The sequence below is a fragment of the Lipotes vexillifer genome, unplaced genomic scaffold (assembly GCF_000442215.2).
Source record: "Lipotes vexillifer unplaced genomic scaffold, Lipotes_vexillifer_v1.1 scaffold999, whole genome shotgun sequence".
NCBI classification, from domain to species: Eukaryota; Metazoa; Chordata; class Mammalia; order Artiodactyla; family Lipotidae; genus Lipotes; species Lipotes vexillifer.
Window position 1 is genome coordinate 1805916 of NW_006774368.1, and position 13061 is coordinate 1818976.

General features: G+C 44.2%; 2 protein-coding genes across 2 annotated transcripts in view; one reads left to right on the forward strand and one right to left on the reverse strand.

Annotated features, from left to right (window-relative positions):
- The window catches only part of TMEM39A (transmembrane protein 39A), a 30341-nt gene extending 21961 nt beyond the window's left edge, over nt 1-8380 (reverse strand). The window contains exons 1-2 of the mRNA XM_007449131.1: nt 8102-8380; nt 6540-6726 (exon numbers count right to left, since the gene is read on the reverse strand). Of these exons, the coding sequence (XP_007449193.1) occupies nt 6540-6652 (113 nt within the window). The 5' untranslated portion in view covers nt 6653-6726; nt 8102-8380. The remainder of the gene's footprint in view (nt 1-6539; nt 6727-8101) is intronic.
- A 1689-nt stretch (nt 8381-10069) lies between these two features.
- The window catches only part of POGLUT1 (protein O-glucosyltransferase 1), a 21937-nt gene continuing 18945 nt past the window's right edge, over nt 10070-13061 (forward strand). Inside the window, exons 1-3 of the mRNA XM_007449132.1 lie at nt 10070-10221; nt 10983-11073; nt 12182-12325. Of these exons, the coding sequence (XP_007449194.1) occupies nt 10137-10221; nt 10983-11073; nt 12182-12325 (320 nt within the window). The 5' untranslated portion in view covers nt 10070-10136. The remainder of the gene's footprint in view (nt 10222-10982; nt 11074-12181; nt 12326-13061) is intronic.

The window sequence follows — 13061 nt, forward strand, 5'->3', positions numbered from 1 at the left end:
CCATGGCAGAAACTCAGAAGAGCTAGAAGGGAAGAACAGGGATGGGGGGAGGGTCGGACAAAACTATAAAAATTTCTTCCCCTCATTCTCAAGAGTACACTCCAATAGAACAAGCTTACCAAGGAGTAGGTTGTGATCTACCAGTAGGTCTCAAAACCTTACTTGCTCAATCATAAACCAATCATTAATACACCACTATCCTCTGATCTGTTCTGGGAGATGGGCCACAGCACTGCACAACTCCAGGAGGTATTTTTCACACAGAATACAACATGAAACGTGCCCTCTGGAGTTGTTCAAGTTGGTGAACTTGGAGAGAATTAATGCCAGCAGCCATTCTATTCCCTCACTCCATTTCATCATAAAATATGGAAACAAAAAATTCTGATGAGGAGCCTCTACTCTAGAATAAACTAAACATTCTCTAGAACAAATAAAATTTCTTATTCCTCTTCAATCAAAAGTACATGCTAAAATATCTGTTATGATTTAAAGGTTTTTATAGAATTTTCCTAAGTAAAGCAGACTAATTCTGCTGTTGACAAAGTTAATAACACTCTGAGCTTCAAGAAAAATATTAAAAACAAAGTACAAAAGATCTATATTTGTGGAACTACCATATGATCCAGCAATCCCACTCCTGGGCATATATCCAGAGAAAACCATAATCCGAAAGGATACCTGCATCCCAGTGTTCACTGCAGCACTGTTTACAATAGCCAAGACGTGGAAGCAACCTAAACATCCATTGACAGATAAATGGATAGAAAAGATGTGGTACATATATACAATGGAATATTACTCAGCCATAAAAAAGAATGAACTAATGCCATTTGCAGCAGTGTGGATGGACCTACAGATTGTCATACTAAGTGAAGTAAGTCAGACTCAAAAAGACAAATATATGATATAGCTTATATGTGGAATCTAAAAAAAGGTATAAATGAACTTATTTAAAAAACAGAAATAGAGTCACAAATGTAGAAAACAAACTTATGGTTTCCAGGGGGAAAGGAGGTGGAGGGATAAACTGGGAGATTGGGATTGACATATACACACTACTATACATAAAACAGATAACTAATAAGGACCTACTGTACAACACAGGGAACTCTACTCAATACTCTGTAATGACCTATATGGGAAAAGAGTGGATATATGTGTATGTATAACTGACTCACTTTGCTGTGCAGCAGAAACTAACACAACATTGTAAATCAACTGTCCTCCAATAAAAATTAAAAAAAAAAAAAGGATGCCCTCAATCCTCCTCCCCCATACTTGGAAAAGCGCTGCTCTTCTGTACGCCCATTAAATTCTGTCCCTAGTTCCCTTATCACACTTATCATTCATACAGTATTGAAATATTCTCTCCCCTGGTAGACAGTAAGCCACATGTAATCAGAAATCAAGATGTTAGGGAACTACTGACCAAAACAACTCACCTTGGCCAGACACAATAATAACTGCTTGCATGAGTTATCTCGTGACAGGAGACCCCAATAAGGAACATGGTGCTGCTGCTGAAAACTAACTGGGAGAATTTGGGAGGGGCCAAAAGGAGGGAAGAGATGCCAGCCCATAATATGTCCCACCAAGCTCCCAGAAACCCTCATGCTAGAATCCATCTTGGCTGAGAGATGCGTGCATCACCAGGAAGTACCAAGTCAGACCAAATATGGCACAAGCAAGATGACTGGCCAGAGACAACCCAGAAAGCTAACCCCATTACCATAAAACCTGAGACTGCGAGCCAAGTAGCAGAGCAGTTTTCCTGGGTTCCCTTACCCTGCTGCTCTCTGTCCGGGTGCCCCTTCCAAATAAAGTCTTTTGCTTTGTCAGTTAAAAAAAAAAAATCTGTTATTTGTGATAGCCTATACAGTCTTGGCTATTATACTTCAAGCCAAAGGACAAAGAGACAAACATCAAATATAGTGATCCAGAGAATCAGTTGGAAAGAGGAAAGTAATTCTATATGTTAAAAGTGTGAGAGGAGATATGATCAAAGATCTTATAACCAAAAAAGAAAAAAAAAAGAGCTAAAATAAATAGACTTGGTCAATACATATCAGAAAATTAATTATGGAGGTATCATTTAAGAAAAATTTAAAGTATTGTTCCTAGGGCTTCCCTGGTGGTACAGTGGTTAAGAATCCACTTGCCAATGCAGGAGACATGGGTTCGGTCCCTGGGCCAGGAAGATACCACATACTGCGGAGCAATTAAGCCCGTGTGCCACAACTACTGAGTCTGCGCTCTAGACCCTGCAAGCCACAACTACTGAGCCTACGTGCCACAACTACTGAAGCCCACGCACCTAGAGCCCGTGCTCCACAACAAGAGAAGCCACTGCAATGAGAAGCCTGCGCACCGCAATGAAGAGTAGCCCCCGCTCGCCGCAACTAGAGAAAGCCCGCGTGCAGCAACAAAGACCCAACACAAACAAAAATAAAATAAATTAAAAAAAAAGTATTGTTCCTCTGAAAGAGTATAAAATAGATTCAAGAAGAGCAAAGTGACACAAATGTTTGAGATACAATGTGGGAGAGTTCCAGCCCCAGATTTCCCACTAACCAGTTGTGGTTTTTGAGAAAGTAACTTTATATCCCTGAGCCTCAGTTTCTTCACCTATAATACAAGGGTTGGAAAAGATTCTCTTCAAAGAACTCTTCTCAATGCTATCACTGAATATTCTCTTTCAAACTGTGTTGCAGGTCCCCAAGACCATGCCTAAGCCTGATGATTCACTAGGAGGACTCATAGGACTGCATATATAGTCATGTTCACGGCTTCGATGTATAACAGCAAAAGAATACAAATCAAAACTAGCAGACAGGGGCTTCCCTGATGGCGCAGTGGTTGAGAGTCCGTCCGCCTGCCGATGCAGGGGACACGGGTTTGTGCCCCGGTCCGGGAAGATCCCACATGCCGCGGAGTGGTTAGGCCCGTGAGCTATGGCCACTGAGCCTGCGCTTCCAGAGCCTGTGCTCTGCGACGGGAGAGGCCACAACAGTGAGAGGCCCGCGTACCGCAAAAAAAAAAAAAACAAAAAAAAAATAGCAGATGGAAAAGGTACCAGGCAAAGTCCAGAGGAAACCAGGGGCAAACTTCCAAGAGTCCTTTCTCAGTGGAGTCATATAGGATGCACTTAACTCCTTCAGCAACTAGTTATGACAACATGTGTGAAGTGCTGTCTACCACGGAACTTCATTAGAGACTGAGCAGGCAAGGTTTTTTACTGGAGGCTAGCCACGTAAATACTCTTTACCTAGCACTACCAAAATTCCAGACTCCCAAAAGGAAAGCAGATGATCAGCATAACAATCCTTAGAAAGGACTGCATAGGAGGCTGGCATCTGGGAACCTGACTGGTAAACAGTCCCCTCCACTGATACAAAAGCTTCCCTAAGTAATAAGAGTGGCTCACTGTGCCTAAGCTATTTGTGCAAACAATATGAACTATGGTGAACCCTGCTTTGTCCTTGTATGCAGGAAAGAGTTAACATAGCAGACCTAAGACTGGCTTTTACGGAGCTAGCAAGCAGCACATTTTAGGTAAGCAAACGGATAAAGCAAGAAAAATTTAAAGGAATAAAAAACAACTAAAAGGGATAGAGAAAGCAGTGATCATTTGGACATGCTCAGGTGATATTATTAACTAAGCATACAAGAACAAAACAAAGAAAAAAATCACTCTTAGTCCTTCTCAAATAAGATTCTCCCTCAACTAAAAGCTCTCTAAAAACTCAGCAGTTCACAGTATATTCTCCTTCTTTAGAAGGCAATCATCTAAGCACATAGTCCCAAGAACAAATCCCTGCTCCCCACAGGTAGAAAGCAGGACAGGATGGATTTCAATTCTGATTCTGTCACCAAACTACCTCTTTGACATTTTCAAGTTTAACTTCAAACAGGTCACAAACACCTAACAAACAGGGGCAAATGCTCTCTTCTTCTGCTGATTTCTGTCTTGCAGAATCAAGTATAACATCCAAAATTACATCACACTTAGGCAATTGTCTATTTCTCTCTTCAATACTCTACAGACACTCCAGAAATGAGTTCTCTGCATCTGGACATTGTCTTTCTTTATACACATCCCTCCTAAAACTATATTCTAGGCTATCTAACACTGGTTTTATCCACACTTTTTATACCCTTTCCCCAGGTCTTGTAAAACAACCTATTCTAGGCTGCTTCTTTCCCATCAAGAAACAAATATAGGACTGTCTGCCTTCTTCCAAAATAACCCCTATTGGTAAAAATGTCACAAAATAATCCCTCATAATAGCTTCAGTGACTTTTCAAAACATGAGCAACTATTATTTTTCACTTTATTCTAATCTGTTGAAAAATAAGTCCTTCTCCCCACCAACCCCATTAATTGCTAAAGAAATATATGTTAAAGGAGGAAAGTTGATGGAGAATGGTAGATCAAGGCAACCGTAACTAGAACCTGCAAAGCCAGGATAGAAGAGCTACAAGGAAGACAGATCACATGCTCAGAGCTAAACTCATTTAAGAGCAGAGGTATTTTCTAAATGTTCTTAGTTCTTCCCAGTATTCTATCTGCAGACTTCAAGTACATGCAGAACCAACTGAGAATGTGGTTTTCAGCTCTTTTTAAATAGCAGAACAGTTCATATTCCCTCCCCCAAAAGATATTTTACATGGTATCCTAATATTTAAAATACACAGGAGAAAAAGTTAGTCTAATTAAGAGAGGACTGGGAAACCTAAAGCCTAGACTACTAGGCCTGAATGACTTTTTCCTCCCTTCTTTGTGCTCCTACAGCAGCCCAAAACACTGAGGAGGGTTTCCATGGGACGGTATGAGAATCTAATCTAATCTAAGAATCTAGGGAAATCCTCAAAGTCAAAGTAAATGAACAAAGAACTACTGGAGTTAATACAGAGGCAAAGTTAGAATACTGTAGCTAGCTAGAATCTTAGCTAGGCACAGCTACGATTTTCTACTGCAATTTGAAAGTACTGAATCACTAAACTGATGGTCAGTATATATTAGTAAAATTAAAGCATGAACTTCAAATAGGAAACATCCTTCATCTCAGTATCTATGTTGGATAGTACCTTTCCTCAAGAGCATTTTCACATAGTCTCATTTTTTCATTTTTCTTTATTTAAAAAAATAAAACAGGGCTTCCCTGATGGCGCAGTGGTTGGGAGTCCGCCTGCCGATGCAGGGGACACAGGTTCGTGCCCCGGTCCGGGAAGATCCCACATGCCGCGGAGCAGCTGGGCCCGTGGGCCATGGCCGCTGGGCCTGCGCGTCCGGAGCCTGTGCTCCGCAACAGGAGAGGCCACAACAGTGAGAGGCCCGTGTACCGCAAAAACAAACAAACAAACAAAAATAAAGAAATAAAACGACACATGTTATTTGTAGAAATTTTGGAAAATTCAGAGTAAAGTTTTTAAAAGTTACTGCAATTTACTACTTCATTTATTTCCAAGCAGAAAGTATTTATTTATGAAGCAGAAATTATTACTGTTTTTAAAATGAGGAAATCCAAACAACAGGAGAGTAAAAATATTACTCTAGGATAAATTATAAGTACTCTGTATACATATGTAAATATAAAATTTGGATTGAAAATTAGTATAATGAGAATCAGAGCCTGGAAAGTCCCTTCAAACTGGAATTTCAGGGAGAGCCCCACTGAAATGACAAGATCAGAAATGATTCTGAAGACAGAGTAGAGCTTGGGGTGGAAGGTCAGAAAGAAAGAAGGGCAGGCCAGAAAGAGAAAGTGCACAAATAACACCAGGAGGGCCTGAAAAGACAAGAGTAGTACTGACTGCTAGCTGTGAAAATTAGAATCCAGGCCAGAGAAAACTCTATTCAGGGAGGAAGCAGAAAAAAAAAATTATCTTGACCAAACAATCCAGTAAAAGCCATCTCTTTCTACTGCTACATGATCGAACCTCCTGATGAAATGAGTTATCCTGGATAATTTTAGAAATAATTCATTCTAACTTTTGAAAATTAGGAATAGAGATAAATTTCCATTAAGAAAATCAAATTCTTTATTCTCGTACAACATGACACATATCTTAAGATGTTTAGGCTACAGCTGATAGTTAATTCATTTTATTTTGAACAAAATAATTTTCAAGACCCTTGATAGAATATGACAATTTTAGAATCATATGTTAACTGTCTATTTTAATTTGCCCTCCCCAAAAAAGAATGCTAGTAAGTAGTTAAAACATCACATTCATCTTGAACTGTAATTCATTTCTCTCTTCTTTTAATAGCTGGAAAAAAAGGTGATGACTAGAATTTGGATTATCAGCCATAAGTATGAATCAGCCTGTTTTCACTCTGTGGGCATCACAACTTTCTATCTCCAAAGTATTCTGAAATACTTCATTTTCAATCTTTAGGGTCAGGATTTCTATTTCAGTGTCAGAAAACAATCCCGATAAGCAAATATCTGAGTAGTCTGTATTAGTCTTCTGTATTAGCCTTACTGATCATAGGATATTACAAATTACGCAAAGTCTTATTTCTTCTTTACCTGTTTCTCAGGCCTGTTCCATTGCCACAGCCCCCACCAACCAAAGTCTGCAAAGAAGGTAAAGCTGAACGGCTTAGCTGCTGCCGACTAGGGCCCCTCCTTCCACCGGGCATGTCCAGGAACCAGTCTGCTTCCAGTGCCACCTGTAGCTGCAACCCAGGTTAACGGTTGTCAGCCTGTTTCAACACTGAACAAAAAGAGACATTTAAATATCAGTTTACTATTTTTAAAGTAGGCAGTGTAACAAAACAACCAGAAAAACTGAGTGAGCAGACCTTGTAAAACCAGATTGTCAAACAAATGCTCCCAATGTCTATTACCTAGTTTATTCTAATGAAAGGACTACTCAGTCTCCAATGGGTAAGAAGCCTAAGTTCTAATCTAAGCTCTGTTTGAAAGATATTACAATCAGGTAGAAATTTACAAGAAACATTGAATATATACATTTCCAGTTCAAAAGTAGTATTTCACAGGGGCTTCCCTGGTGGCGCAGTGGTTGAGAGTCCGCCTGCAGATGCAGGGGACGCGGGTTCGTGCCCCGGTCTGGGAAGATCCCACATGCCGCGGAGCGGCTGGGCCCGTGAGCCATGGCCGCTGAGCCTGCGCGTCCGGAGCCTGTGCTACGCAACGGGAGAGGCCACAGCAGTGAGAGGCCCGCGTACCGCTAAAAAAAAGTAGTATTTCACAATAAGCCACTTGAAATGCAGAAGAATCAGCACTGTCCAAAATGTTAGGTTTTGTTATCAAGGGAATCTAGATTCTGAGATCAGTTCTTATTATCTGACTTCCTAATATCTGACTTCTTATTATCTGACTCGGAAGCATTTAACCTCTGAATTTGTTTCCTCATCGGAAAAAAAAGCGTTCCTTGTCCTACAGAGGTGGTTGTCAGGACTGACAAAGATGCGTGAAAGTACATCAGAAGGTCTTTTAACGCTTTAAAAGTAAAACTGTTCATGTGGTATCTCCACATGTTAGAGTGAAAATACTGGAAAGAGCTCAAGTGGATGACTACTCCAGAAAAACTGATGTAAAATCATTGAGAAATTACTTAAACTGCAGGATTAAAAGACAAGTAATACATAAAGACCATCACTGAAAAGAAACTGTTTTTAATCAATCTATGGCAAAATCACGGCTCCGCCAATATGGATACCAAAAATCTGTTTCCTAAACAATACAACTTAAAAACTGAAGAATGACACCGTGGAAAAACCCTGGTTTTCAAAACGTTACAGCAGATATCCTCTGTTCCCTATTCCTAACAGCTTTCGGCTGCAGATTAACAAACGCCAGGTGGGACAAAGCATTCAAACCGTTGGATGTAGGGGCAGCTGGTCCTTGCTCAATTAACCAGCAAAGGGAAAGAAAAGTGTGGAGCAAAAAAATTGGGACGGAAGAGGACGAGAGGATGGGGTGGGGAAAGGTGGGCGGCGAGAGGACCACAAACTTCAATAGACTGGCCCCTAAGAGGGGATGACAAAGCGGCCACCGCCGCGCAACCTGGAGGGCCGAGCCAGGCCAGGGACAATCGGACAGCGCGGCAGCTCGGTAATACTTACGCATGGAGGAGGCCAAGCCAGTGGGGAAGGATCCCTGGGAGGAGGCGGCTTTACAGGCTGGACCCCAGGCAAGAGAACTCCCTGCCCAGGTTGAGGCGCTCCAAACCAGTTGCTTGCCCGCGGGCCGTCCCCTCCCGGAGAGTCGAGAAAAGGTGTCCAGGCTTCGCGCTGCCAGTCCCAGACACCGAGTCAGCGCCAGAGTCAGAGCCAGTGCTAAAGGTAGAGGCAGAGCCCGGCCCCGTCAGCACCCATCCTCAGCCTCCATTACCGCGGAGCTGAGCAGACGTGGCAGCGCACAGTGGTGACGTCAGCTCCGCGACGGCCTACAGCCCCAGCCGCGAACAGGCCCCGGAACTACACGAGAGCCAGGGAGGGAGCACCACACCCCGTCTTGCGTGCACCTGCGCAGTGGAACTCGCTGGTGTCGCGGTCCCGCCTTCCCCGCTAGTACTAACCAACGTATTTCCTCCCACGGCTTCAGTCACCAAGCTCCAACGACGTGCGAACAGCCATGTTAGGGCTCATTCCTGTTATCTCATGGTCTCCAAGTAACAACCGTGTTCAAGTTATCAAGCCCCTTTTTACAGATGGGGGAGGTTGGGAGACATCACCTGAGCTCAAGTCACTGCTAGGTAAAGGAGATCGAGCCGCGAAGTCGTGCTTCAGCAACAAATCTTGCGCTTATTTTATGTTAAGAAAAGGACTAGGTAGATGGTAGAGTTGCAAAAGTGAATACCCCAAAGAGCTTACAGTCTAGTAGAAGAAACAAGACACCAGGAAAACACAGTAATTACAATTTATTACAATAAATATAACATTACAAGTATGCCCAAGGGGACTTCCGTGGTGGCACAGTGGTTAAGAATCCACCTGCCAATGCATGAGACAAGGGTTCGATCCCTGGTCCGGGAAGATCCCACATGCCGCGGAGCAACTAAGCCTGTGTGCCAAAACTACTGAGCCCGTGTGCCACAACTAATGAAGTCTGTGAACCTAGAGCCCATGCTCCGCAACAAGAGAAGCCACCCCAATGAGAAGCCTACCCCAAGAAGAGTAGCCCCAGCTCGTGGCAACTAGAGGAAGGCCGCGTGCAGCAACGAAGACGCAACGCAGCCAAAAATAAATAAATATATTATAAAAAAAAAAGTATGCCCAAAGTCCACAGACAGCATGCAAGACACGGTACTAAGCTCTGTGGGTTGTGGTGTTAATCCCAAGAAAATCTTCAGAGAGAGCTTGGGGTTTAAAGACAAGACCGCAAGAACGAAATGAACGCCGTTTCATTTACACTTTACTTTATATAACATATATAGCTGTATACCTATACTGAACAGAAAAATGTTGCCCACTGTTTTTTTTCCTGAGTCACCCCAACTGTTATAAACTGCTATTACAAAGAGATGTGTGCTATATACTATTTGCAACCCTTTGGGGTCTAACAGTACTGTACACATTCAGGTGCTCAACAAATCTATGCTATTTAGTAAGAAGCAGTTCGAGGTTGTGAAAGAACTACTAGCCTAGGTTGTGCCGGTAACTAAATCTGTGGGTAAAAAACATATCCTCTCTGGCCTTCAGTTTTCTGGCTGCAGAGAATAAGATGTTTTCAAGATGTTATAGGATGTAAGAGACAAATATTACACATATTTTTCCCTGGGGATGCCATTTATTCATTCTCTCCTGGGATCCGATTTCACGTGAGATCGCGCGCGAGACAGAGAGGGAGAAAGATGGCTATGCATGTGGATATGTGGATAGCTCGGCTCTAAACAAACGAGCAGGTCAGCTGCAGTCTGCCCGCACCGCACTGTGGTTAGCTGCGCAGTGGGTGCCCAGCTTCCCCGCGCCGCCTTCCCAGGGACACTTTGCGGCTGGCCGGGCTCGGGACCAGGATCCGGAGGCAGAGCTGAGCGCAGCAGTCTCACGGCGGGGCGGCCCTCCGCCCACGTGGTGCGGCTCCACGGCCATCTTTGTGCGGGGCTGCGCTTCCGCCCGCTCGCGCTGCAGCCTGGACCCGGGAGTGGGAGGGCTGGCGATGGAGCGGTGGGTGCGCTCCCAGCTTCGGTTGTGGCTGCTGTTGCTACTCCTGCCCCCGGTGCCGGGCTGCCAAAAGGAGTCAGGTGGGCTCCGGACAGGGCCGAGCCCACCGCTGGGGCTCGGGGTCTGGCCCGGTCCCGAGGCGCTCTCCCGCGCCCCTCGCTCCCCGTTGCGGCCGGCGCCACGCTCGTGCTGTGGCCGCTGCGGGGCAGAGCTGGGCAGGGGGCACGGGGGCACCTCGGAGCGGAGAGTGCGTTTAGTTGTCTGGTGGTGCTTCTCCTGTCCAGGACCCTGGAGAGTAACCCGTCCTCCGGAATTGAGTGATAGAGGGGATGGGAGGGCCATGCCCCTGTTTACCCACAGTGGGTATGGCCCACGCTCGGCTACCCCGCGCCTCCCTAACACACTGGGGGATAATTCGTGTGTGTGTGTGTGTGTGTGTGTGTGTGTGTGTGTGTGTAGTGTTCTTAGTCCATTGCCAGAAGAAATGAAGGGAAGGTTAATAATGCCTGGGGCTTTTAATCGATCCTCTTTGTGGAGCTCAGTTTGATTAGTAAAAGTTGAGAATCCGTGTCACCAGTTTATCCATAACCTTCTGAGTGTCAGGCATTAAGCGTGGAATTTTTCCCATTTCTTGGATACCTGGCAGCCCGAGTAAAGGGGCAGACTTGACCTGAGTGCAGGAGAACTGTAGAATGAATCCTTCCTGGAGGTTCATTTCCACCAGTGGGATGAGAAGAGGGTGTCTAAAAGTTTTGACCTTCTGTTGGTTGTGCCTGCTTGGTGCTAGTGAATAAGAGTGCTCAGGGGTATTTTGTTAACTTTGTTACTTCACTTTTTGAAGGTTCAAAATGGAAAGTATTTATTGACCAAATTAACAGGGCTTTGGAGATTTATGAACCATGTTCAAGTCAAAACTGCAGCTGCTACCATGGGTGAGTTCTTTTCTTTGACATGTCTTTAAGAATTTAGATCTTGTCAGGAGGAAATTCCCTAAAATCCCCAAGAGACCTTGGTTGCAGTGGTCAGAGAGCCAAGCATGTTTTGAGAGCAGACCGGGTCCTTGCAGTGGTTTTCTTATATTTCTGGGGGATAAAAATACCCTGGGAGAGGAGAGGCCCAGGTGCCTGTTAACTCCTTGTGGGAATTAGTACATGTACTTGTCTGCTTTCTCCCCTGGACTGAAAGCTTCTTGAGGTCAAGACCTATGTCTTATATTCACTGTCATATTCCTGGTGCTGGCTCTCAGTAAGTACTCAATAAATACTGTTGAAGGAATGAACATATATTTAAATCAATCGAATCATAAGTTTCTTGTTGGTTATCTTTAATGTATGCAAATTAGGGCTGGAGTGTGTTATGGTAGAAAGATTACTTTGAAATCAGCCTTGGGTTCTAGTCCCAGGTCTGAGACACTTCACTTCTCTAGATTTCAGATTCCTCATCAGCTAAATAACAGGGTCCTTTAACTCCTCATTATGTTATTCTGTGATTCCTCAAAAAATTCACCTGATGTGTGTGATACTTACTGAAAACTTGCTATGTACTGAACTTTAAAAGGGATTCAAAATAGTGTAATTTCTGGTTACTCCTGTCAGTCATACATACTGCTAGAGTATGCAGGGTGGTAGAGGCCAAACAGACTAGAACATGGGCCTCAAACAGTGTCAGGCTGTAAGCCATAAACCATACCTTCTGTGAGATTCAAAGAAGGGGAGGTCAGTGGGACTGCAGTGACTGGAAGGACGTGGGTGTGGCATGAGCAGTGAAGGAGGAATATGCATCAGGCCAAGGAGGGGCAATCCAGATGGAGGGAGGTAGAAGAGATATTGACTTGCTTTTTCTTTTTCGTGGCTTTGTTGTTGTTGATATTTTAGATCGCCTAAGGTGCTTCCAGGAAAGAGGTTGCTCATTCCTGCCCTCTATTCTTTCCCATAGCTTACTGTGTTCTCTAATACTAAGCCTAGACCCACAGATAGCAAGTAGGTGGAATGGTATTATTCTCTTGGCCTGCCTTCCTTGATGATTCCCATTCTTTCTCAGTGTCATAGAAGAGGATCTGACCCCTTTCCGAGGAGGTATCTCCAGGAAGATGATGGCGGAGGTAGTCAGACGGAAGCTAGGGACCCACTATCAGATCATTAAGAACAGATTATACCGAGAAAATGACTGCATGTTCCCCTCAAGGTAAGAGCTATGAGGTACATATATCTTCTGATCTTATTGCATAAGGGCTTACTTGATACTACTCTTATAGAGAGTCCAGTGAAAGGGACTTACAGGTAAACCCTTCCTCACATTTCAGAAGGACTACAAAATAGTGACAAACTCTTCTGCTTGCCTGGGAATTTTTCTTGCCAACCTCTCTTCTCCTATGTCCTATATCAAAGCCTGTCTCCTCTCTCTTTGTAAGGCTGGGGCACATCACTGATTGTACTGGCTGTGACTCTGTCCTTTCTCCTTCCCCACATATAGTAGCTGCAGGACACAGGCTGAATAGACCTAGCATGAGTGAGCTGGGCTGAAGGAGAAGCGTTGACTGACTGTCTGTCAGGGGCCAACTACTATTCTAGATACCAAGTATTCGAAGGAAGGTGGTGGAAAAGCAAGAGAAATAACTGGTGCTGCAGATTACGCAGGCTCCACTGGCCAGGACTTTAAGTGTGAGAGCTGAAGTTACATATCAGTGGGCTGAGAGCTGGCGGGGAGCAGGGAGGGTCACAGACTAAGTCTGGAAGTTGGCCTTAGGCAGCATTATGTACAAGTGATAAACCTTCCTCTTAGGAGTCTTTTTTTTTTCTCCCGCTTGGCTGACCAGGGGTCAAACCTGGGGCCTCAAACCCGGGGCCTCGGCAGTGAGAGCACAGAGTCCTAACCACTGGACCACCAGGGAATTCCCAGGAGTCCTTTTTTTTTTTTTTTT